This window comes from Myotis lucifugus, unplaced genomic scaffold, assembly GCF_000147115.1.
Source record: "Myotis lucifugus unplaced genomic scaffold, Myoluc2.0 scaffold_41, whole genome shotgun sequence".
Lineage (NCBI taxonomy): Eukaryota > Metazoa > Chordata > Mammalia > Chiroptera > Vespertilionidae > Myotis > Myotis lucifugus.
The window spans coordinates 1,759,350-1,769,703 of NW_005871089.1; the positions used below are offsets into that span (position 1 = coordinate 1,759,350).

General features: G+C 38.0%; 1 protein-coding gene across 1 annotated transcript in view; it reads left to right on the top strand.

Annotated features, from left to right (window-relative positions):
• LRRC49 (leucine rich repeat containing 49) overlaps window positions 1-10,354 on the top strand; it is a 170,716-nt gene that overhangs the window by 108,088 nt on the left and 52,274 nt on the right. Inside the window, 1 exon segment of the mRNA XM_023753166.1 lies at window positions 7,672-7,755. Coding sequence (XP_023608934.1) covers window positions 7,672-7,755 — 84 coding nt within the window.

The window sequence follows — 10,354 nt, forward strand, 5'->3', positions numbered from 1 at the left end:
CATGTTATTTAGTTCACTTTTTGTTTATAATTTTATAGTAACTTTACTGTGGAAAGAATATACCTTTTAAAGATTTGCAGTAACAGGATTGGCATACAATGCCTATGAGCTGGTCACCTGTTTTTGTAAAAAAGTTAGATTGGAACACAGTCATGTTCACCCATTTGTTCCTGGCGAGACAATGAGACCACGGTTCTTGTCTTCTTGAAGAAAATATTTCAATCAAGAGAAAAGGTAAAGCAAACTAGGTAAGAATGTATTGGCCACAGTGAAAACATACTTAGGACAGTGAAACAAGAAAGGGCTTAGAAGAAGTAACAGGAGAGCCTAGGCTGGGCTGCTTTGGCTCACTGAGAAGTCAGAGAAAAGGCAGCCTTAGAGACAGGTTCAAGGGGTTAGCCCAGGACCAGCTGCTGCTGCCCATTGCTCCCCTGGTTGCAGTCTCCTGGAGTCCTAGAGGGAAGAAAGGAGAAGGGAATGGCATGGGCATGCTCCCCTGGGTGAGAGCTTGCATTTGGGTCCTTCATCCTGAACATATTTCTCTCTCTCTTGCAGGTGGATATCTTAGAGGAGGTCACAGGGGAGGGTCTCAATAGAATAGTCATTAGCTTTACAAATGTGCTCTTTCAGGGTGATGGTCTTCACTGATTAGTTGGCGCCAGGGCAGTGGGTCATTATTCAATGCAGCTGGTCTTGAGGCAGCAAGGGCATCACTTGTCTGCTTTTACTGCTTTTCTGGGCTTGGAGCTGAAATATATCTGAGGCCTAGATCTTATCTTTAGGGAGGTAAAGGACAGGGGGCCTAAACCACATAGCCAGTGATATGAAACGTCAGGGGGTCTGAACCGCAAGACCAACAATATGAAAGGTCAGGTGGTCCAAACTAAAGGACTATTGATGTGCTAGGGGAGGATAGGTTACCCTGGAGGCGAGGTTCTTCTTTTCCCAGTTTTGCTCCTTGCTAGGCATCTGAGGCTTTCTGCCCTGTGACCTTCTGTAGCTGGCCCATCATCCTTGCTCTGCTTATGTGTGTCTAACTGCCTATAACACATTTATATACTATCTATGTCTGCTTTGATGCTGCAATAGTAAAATTGAGTAGTTGCTAAAGAAACTATATGGTCTACAAGCCTAAAATATTTACCATCTTACTAGAAAAGTTTGCTGATACCTGTTCTATAATAATTTTTTCTCTTTAAAAATGATATCTTGCTTGAATTTTATGTAATTTATAATGTAAACATTCTAGCTGAGGTGGATTACACAAACATTTAATGAACTTCTGTGAACAAGGGCTGTGGTTCCCAAACTGTGTGCCAAAGATGCTGAAGTGAACTCACAGGGGCACTGTGAACACTTTTTAGTTTTAAGGAAAACACAGTGATATTTGATATCTATGAGTTACTGAAAAACTTCCAGCTCAAGGTAGTTTACCATTTCAACATTAGATCACACTATATTTCTCTCTCTGGCACCATATCTTTTCAAAGCTGACTTTTCAGTGGTTATTGTGATCAAAACAAATGCCATGTCGAATTAGTACGAACAGGAAATGGGGGTGGCAGTGTCCCATCTAATTCCACTGTTGGAGAAGTTGTCCAGTGCCCCACAGGTACACCTGTTCCATTGGTAAGTAATTGTGGTTATTTAAGAGTGATATATTTTTTCTTTCAGTTTATATGTATTATTGTTTTCAAATGGCTACTAAGTTGCTAGAACATGAAGACTTGTTAAGTTGCTTCCTAGCTATAGTAAACAGAGCTTTTTTGTTTTAACTTAGAGGCACTGTGCAAAACTTTCTGAGACATTCTTAGTCACTTTGAACTGAAAAGCTTCTGTACTAGGGTCTATGTTAGATACTAGATATGGTAAGATCAGACTTATAATTTCTGCCCTCCCAGTAACTTACAGTCTGATGCAGAGGCAGTTATGCAGCTTGATTATAATTCGAAATGACTAGTTAGATAAGATAGATTGATGGATATGTGTATGGACACACACACACACACACACACACACACACACAGCACAGTCATATTGAAGAGCAAAGCACTCTACCAGAGAAATAGGATAAGTTCCAAAGGAGAAAATACTTGAGTCTTGAAGAGTGGCAAAGAAGAAGGAGGAAGTATCTGTGAAGAATGTTACAGGGCGTGAGAAGGTGTGCTATATGCAGAGGGGTGCTGAGAGACTATAGCAACTGATAGCAGTTCAACATGGCTGAGTACATGGGGGAGACTAGCAGGAGCAAAGGCTATCTGACAGGCAAGGACTAGGCCGTGAAAGGCATTTTATATCATAATAAAGTGGTTAGATTTTTGTCATGATCATAAAAAAAGCTCTTGAAGAGTTTAAGGTAGTTCAATCGAAATTGCCTATGAAAGAGAGTATTTCTCTGAGTGGCAGCCCAGAGGATGAGTTGGGGAGGATGGTTGGGTGGTGAGGTGAGAAGCAGGGAGATAGTCAGGGTTAAGAGCTTCTAGGGCTCCGATCCAGAGGAAAGGCAAGAGACAATGTGGTGCTAAGAGGTAATAGGAATTGTTGGCTTCAATGCCTGTTTTGCTTTGTTAACAAGAATGGCTTTTAGTATGTAAAGAGTAGAAATAAATATTAATAAGGTAAAAGTGAGGCCTAGGATAGGTGAATAAATAAGTTTGAATTCTGACCCATCTAGAACAGGGGCTGACAAACTTTATCTGTAAGGACCTAATTAGGCTTTTGGGGCTATACAAGCTCCGTTGAAAACTACTCAGCTCTGTCATTGTGGTGTGAGAGCAGACATATACTACAATTCATAAGTAAATGAGCATGGCTGTGTTCCAGCAAAACGTCATTTACAAAAACAGGTGGCAGATTAGATTTGGCCTGTGGGCTAGAGTTCACCAATCCTTGATCTAGAACACTGAATAGACATAGTGAATGAATTGGTAAACCACTGAAAGTTATTTCTGAGAGGCAGTGTTGAATAATGTAGTAGCCGGAAAGTAAGGTAAACTAATCTGTCTTTTTATCAAAGAAGGAAAGAATGTAAATTCCACAAATTGTAATAATAAACTTGATGTTGATTATGAAAGAAAACTAAATTAGATTATTACAAGAAGGGTTGTACTTAAGGAATTGATCACTAGGAGGCAGCAGTAGTTCACTAAAAACAATTTACACCAAAGTCATTTTTCTATTTTAGATATTATAAATAGCCCCTTTCAGAAGAGTGCTATAGATAGATAGTGTTTTAGTACTTAAGCAAAGTATTTGACAAGTCTTTTATGAGATCACTTGGGATAAATTGTATGACAACATGGTTAAATGGATTTGTGGTTCAGGTATACCTATAGAACATGAATTAATTGATTAATGCCAGCCTATAGAGAAATCTGTACTTGTAGGCCATGAGGCTTTTCCTCAGGCCCATTCTATTTAACATTTGTGATTAATGACTAGACGATGATGACAATATTTATTTTATTCTGATAAAGTATGTGAATGACAGAAACTGGAGAAGTTAGAGATCCTAATCTATTGGTTGATCAAATCAGAATCTAAAGTAGACATAAGGATGATACTTCAGGTCTTCAGATATTTTCACAACTATCCAATAAGAGAAAAGACACAATTTTGAGAGGCTAGAACAAGGACCATTGTATAGAAAATTCTGGGAGACAGAATTTTCTCCTTTTTATTTCTAAGGCTGTATGTTCACAATTCTGAAACAGACACAATGCCTAAAGTCTTCACCTCACACCCACATTTAGTTGGCTTAATATGAACTTATTTATAATTTGCTCTCCAAAAAGTGGAATCGCCTACCTGAAGCAGAAGTGAGTTTTTTTCTCACTCCGATGATGTGGTCCCCGTTACTAATGCTTATCAATGTGTTCTGGTTCTCCTCCTCTCTTTGACGTATGGAAAGACGATAGTTCCTTTCCTCTTGCAGTTAGGTGTGGTCATGCAATTTGCTTTGGCCCATGAGATGTGAGCAGAAGTAATGTATATAATTTCCAGTCAGAAGCATTTAAAAACTTATGTGTGATTTTTCCATGCCTTTCTTCCGTGGTCATTGTGGAAGCATATGATGAGTTGAAGATACTATCAGATCACAACACCCAGGAGTACTTAGCCAATTTATGGAGGACAGTGGTAGTGTTCTCTGCATGATCAAGAAATAAACTTTTCTTATTGTAAGCCAGTGTAAGTTGTGCAGTTGTTATAACAGCATAACCTAGCCTGCTCTGGCTTTTACCTACTTTGGTATTTAACAACTAATAGCCCTGGGCCAATAGAAGTCAGGTGACAGGGCTTCTAATGTTGAATCTGACATTAACTATGACCCTAGAAAAATCAGTTTTCTCTGTAAAACAAAATTCTTTGAATGAAAAATATGGACCATCTCTTCTAGACAAAAACACTGTGACTTTAAAATCTGTTCTAATACTTGATATAGTCAAAGAAAACAATGCCTTTTATCTGTTCTATTGTTTTAAACTATAGGGTTAAAAGCCCACATTGCCATTTACTTTTTTAATGCCACATAAATTGCTGTCTATATTAGTTAGGACCATTTTATTATTTAGTTTGGAACAAAATTCTCATATAATACATGCATTGTTTTTAGAACCTTAATAATCTACTAATAGAGTATAATCCAGGTTATCAAACATCTATTGAATCACTGTACTTCTTTGAAATCATTCCTATAATAGAATGATTTCTGGATTCTCTATTTCTATAATAGGTCTCCAAGACAAACTGAAATATGGAAAAAAGTTGATTTTTTAATATTTTTTGAGTCCCAGCTAGATTCCTTTCTTTTGCTACATAAAGGGTTTGGCTTTGATCCCAGAAATTGAACTATTATCATGAAGATGCCAGAATTTCACTCTTTTTTCGTCTTAGCAACAGAGTTCTAGCTTATCTTTAAAATTAGAGGTTTGTTTTTTGTTTCTAAGTTTAGTTACTCTATAAGTATTTGGGCTGAAATACAGATATCAGATATAAAAATTCCTTAAAACACTCAATATTTGAATTGATTTGGCATCTATCCAGTTTCCCTAGGTTTGGCTTTCCTTTGAAAGCCCTACTGTCTTTAATAGAAGCTCAGATTCTTTTGGAAACTCTGATGGAATCACCTCTTAAGTATGTGTAGGACGTGCTCCATACAGCTTCCAGTGCTGTTTGAAATTGGCTCTTTAAACAACCAATCTGTTTCTAGTTCACATTTTATAGATGAGTCAACAATTGAACATCAGTATAACTTGCTCTTTAAAAAGTTTGTTCTGAAATAGTTTATACTTAATTGGCACCAAATCAGTATTTACTGAACAAAAGAATTTAATATAAGTATTAATCTAGCTATTTTGTGATGTTAGGAATCAAGGTTTTGAATTTTTATTTAGTTATTTCTCCTCATTATCTCCATTCAGACTTACATTAAGAATAAGTATATTCCATATTGTAAAAGACACTTTAAATTCCCTCAAAATCACATTAAATTTCTGTTCCCTTTTAAACAACTAAATCATATGGCAGATTACTACTGAATGCTAACCTTACCTTTTTTATCTCTCTAAAATCAGTAAAATGCATTTAAATATATCCTTATTATAAAACATTATTAGTTCCATTTCTTGTAAGACATGGCTTCTGGTCCTGATTCTAGTTCTGTCACTAGCTGTGTGACCTTATAAAAACTGCTACAAGAGTACTTCTCAGAGCACCATTTTCTTATTTCTAAAAGGAGAGGCTTCCAGTGGATGCATTTTTAGTCTCCTTTTTAACGCTGTGATAGTTTCTCTTTGTGCATGTTCAGTATACTTCTTTAGTCTAGGTCTTTCTTTGTTTTCAGAAGCATTTATAATGGCTCACCCTCTAGACTACATTTTCATGGCTCCTTTCACCTTACTTAATTTTAATATAACAGATAATAACCTATATACTGGTCAAAATAGGCCAGATAATCTACAGTAATGACTTATCTAACCTCAGTAGATTAAAGTAACAAAGTTTATTTCATGTTAATACTAATTGTCTGCCCATAGTATGTGGTCCCAGAATGTGGCTGTGTGTTGTCCTCATTCCAGGACCAAGACCTTCAAAGTACCCATTATCTGAAGCTTTGCAGATTCTGTGACAGAGGCGAGAGAGAAATAGCTATATCAGACATGTCTCTGAAAGCTTCCACCTAGAACTAAACATGTTACTTTTGCTCACGTGGCATTGGCCAAAGCAAGTCAATGTCCACACTTAACTTTGAGGGGCAGATGTACTAGCTCACAATGTGGCCTGGGTGTGGGAAGACACAGGGATATTTGGTAAACAGCTCGTATGACTATTCATCATGTTACTTCTGATAGGAATACAAATTAGTACTACATTTTATGGAGGGAAATTTGCAAATGTATCAAAAGCTCTAGAAATATGTTTGTCATTTTATTTAGCAGTTAGAGTTTTAGGTAATTATTGAACAAATATACAAAGATGTATATTCAATAATTCATTCTTTAAGTATATGTTTATTGAATATCTACTATGTGCTCGGAGCTGACATGTTCTATACCTTTATGGAGCACTTTGGGGTAAGAGAGTGGAGAGATAGTGCCAGAGATAATTCAAATGAAACAGGTTACTAGTAAGTGTTGTTCAGGGTGCTATGAAAGCATATAAGAACATTTCTTCTGACCTACTTTTCAGTCATCTGATCCTCTCTTCAGCTGTGTAAAATATACTCTGCAACCCCCTCCCCCTGAATTTTTAATTTCCGTTTTTGTAACTTTTCACTTTTGAAAGAGATCTCCTTCAAATGTGCTAAATTGATTTTTTATAGTTTCCTATCTCTGAAGATACTTTCAAGCTTGTTTTTTATGAAGAAATTGTTTTCTCAAATTGGGACATAATTTTGAATGTCCATTAATCTTTTGATAATAAAAAAGTTACATGGTTATAATTTACTGTTAAATTTTGATAATCTTCAGGGGAAAAATATGATTAAGATTGTGTATACAGATTACAACTTTTAAAAATTTGTTCACAGTGAATATTGTAAGGTAATAGAGAAATGATAAAATTTGAGTTAGGGTGTTGGGATTATAACTTATTTTTAAAACTTTTCTAACCTGTCTATAATATTATTTAACAGTTTTTAGAATTTAAGAAATTAGACTGGCCAAATCAATTTTAAAACAAAGTAAAAGGAATGATATTAATTGAGAATAATTTGTTAATATCAATGGAGAGTTTTAAAAGGCTTTCACTCTTATTTTATCATTAAATAAAACTCTGATTTGCAACCATAAATAAAATCAAAATTGTTAGAAGTGTCATTTTGATCCTTTTAATCTTCATAATAAAAAATTTAAGTCTTTCTATGCGGAACTATTGTGCCCAGTGTACTAAGAAAACTTATACAAGCTGTTCCCCTCTTTTTTCTTCTCTCATTATTTTGCCCTCTTGTATTAACTAGATTTGTCTCACCTCCATAGTTGGGGTAGAGTTAAGACTGCAGTTTTTTTTAAGAATAAAGAACAAAATAAAGAAGACCATGATAACTTTCTTTGAGGGCATAGTTTATATTAGTTAAGTTAGTATGCCTCTCACAAAGAAAACCAGACTTACAGAACCAAAGATATTTAACATAAAAGAGATTAAATGCTTAATAATTTTTTTAAATTTCTTTAGGAAGAAGAAAGGCGTATGGCATCTGTTGTAGCCAAAAAAGAGGAAGAGAAGAGGCGGGAAAGTCATAAACAATCCTTGCTTAAGGTATTTTCTCCCATAGCTGTATGCATGTGTGTGCTCATACCCACTGCACTGAAGCCAGCTAGTCAGCTAGAAAAGTGGTTTCCAACTCTAACATGTTCATTCCTATCAATAGAATGTTTTTTATAAACACCCCTAAAACTTTTATAAGTTTACTACCTATAAATAAACTTGTACTTCTGAAATACAGTATAATATACATTTTAAAACTCATGCAAAAGCTATTTTAAAAGGAAGAAATAAAAATAAATATAATAGAAGTTATCATTTGTTTCCGTACAAGTGCATCGCCTGTGTTTCCTCATGGCATTTAAAGTTCTAAATTTGAAAACTTTCTGTTAGCTTCTCGGTTATAGATTTGGTAAAGATTTTGAGAAATACAGGAATTGAAATTTGTTATAAACTGGTTTTAAGTGATTCAGCATATCAGATATTTCTTTCCTTAAAATGTTTTATTTTAAAATATTTTATATTAACATTACAATGTATAATAAAGACAGCTGAAAGCCTATGTCTTGTACTATGCTTTCTGCTGTGCTCTAAAACTAAGGATATCACTCTGATGATCATTACTCAATTGTGTCTTACCTAGGTGCTTTTCTTTTTAAAAGGGGACATATGTAATACTTTCAACAATAAAGATAAATTTTAAAAAAAATTAAATTAAAATGGTGTTCAGAATTCAAAAAATGACTACTAGGGATGTCAAGTTGTATATAATAAACTTATGAAACAAGAAAACTTGTGTGTGGGGGGTGTGTTTTAAATCTTGTGTATCTTGGGCTATGGATTACACACAGGTATATGCATTTGTCAAAACTAATCAAAGAGTACACGTTAATCTGTGTCTTTTACTCTACGAAAATTACTCTTAAATGAGCAAAAAAGAAAAACAACTTGGTCCCAAGCCCTCTCAGCTCAGCACTAATACTTCAAAAGTAATTAGAACCATTACTCTGGATACTAACATTTTTGTCACCTGTTATCTCTAACCTGCTGACTCCTCCCTACCTTTGTTTTCCCTCATTCCATTAATTAAATGTGCTTTCCCCCCTCTTGACATCTTCACCGTTTTATTGATTTAGCCAATAAGATTTTAGTTTTCTCTGTAATGGAATATCCCTAATGGTTGGCCAAAAACATATTGGCTTATAGGGAATATAGTTGTAGGCAGTATTTTTTAAAAAAATTCCTTATTGTTTAAAGTATTACATAAGTCTCCTTTTTCCCCCATTGACCTCTCCCCAGCCACTCCCACCCCCAGCACATGCCCTCACCCCCCTAGTGTCTGTGACCATTGGTTATGCTTATATGCATGCATACAAGTCCTTTGGTTGATTTCTTATCCTCCACCCCGCCCCCCCCCCCTTGTAGGCAGTACTTTTTAAATTTGAAGGCGCAAGGTTTACCATTGCCAGATACTAATACTGGCAAACCGTCTGACTGGTTCATTTATAAAAAGTAGTATTTCCTGCCATGCCACTGCTGCTGTCAGATGCATAAGTGAATAAGTGAATAAATGAACAAAAATACATAAATAACTATTTGTCAACCTCCAGTTGGCCAGAAAACCAAATGCATAGAGCCCTCATGATAGCCACTCTCCATTAACCCACTGTGCCTGTCTCTTTCAAAGTGGTCTTGGAAATGAATAGAAATAATGGCACTGCTTAGGTTAAAAATTGGATTATCCCAGTCATCTGCAAATGACTGAAACAGAATTTCTTAAGGTCAGATGGCTTTTTATTATAGACTAGGGGCCCAGTGCACGAAATTCGTGCACGGGGAAGGAGGGGTCCCTCAGCCCGATCTGCACCCTCTCCAATCTGGGAGCCCTCAGGGGATGTCCTACTGACGGCTTAGACCTGCTCCCCATGGTCCTCTGCTCTCTGCGGACCTGCCTGCTTGAGGCCACCGTAGGCCTGGTGTCTGCTCTCTGTAGGGGACTGCCTGTCCTTCGCCGCGGGGGTCAGGGGCAAGCAGCGCCCTGCTGTCTTCTCTCTGGCTCGCCACCGCAGGGGCAAGCAGGGCCCTGGTGTCTGCTCTCTGTGGGGGCCCTGCAAGGAACTGCTTGCCCCTCGCTGCCACTGCCAGTGGCAAGCAGGGCCCTGCTGTCTGCTCACTTGCTACAGGGGACATTCCCTCCCCGTTCCTGGCTGCTTGGGTGTGCGCCAGCTTGGAGTGCCTGGGTCCTGGGGATGTTCCCACCCCAACCCCGCCACTTGGCACCTGCAAGCATAGGCCGGACATTCCGGACTTTGGCCGCTCTGGGCCTATGCACGGGCCTACAGGCTCAGAGCAGCCTGGCTCCAGAGGACGCCTGTCCCTGTGACGGGGCTGTGGCCAGTTTCCCCTCCCGCTCCCAGCCACCCCTGCTGGGTTTCCCCTCCCGCTCCCAGGCTCTGTGGCGGGTTTCCCCTCAGCTCCCAGGCGCCTTGGCGGGTTTCCCCTCAGCTCCCAGGCCCTTTGGCGGGTTTCCCCTCAGCTCCCAGGCGCCATGGCGGGTTTCCCCTCAGCTCCCAGGCACCATGGCAGGTTTCCCCTCCCACTCCCAGTCCCTTTGTCGGGTTTCCCCTCAGCTCCCAGGCCCTTTGGCGGGTTC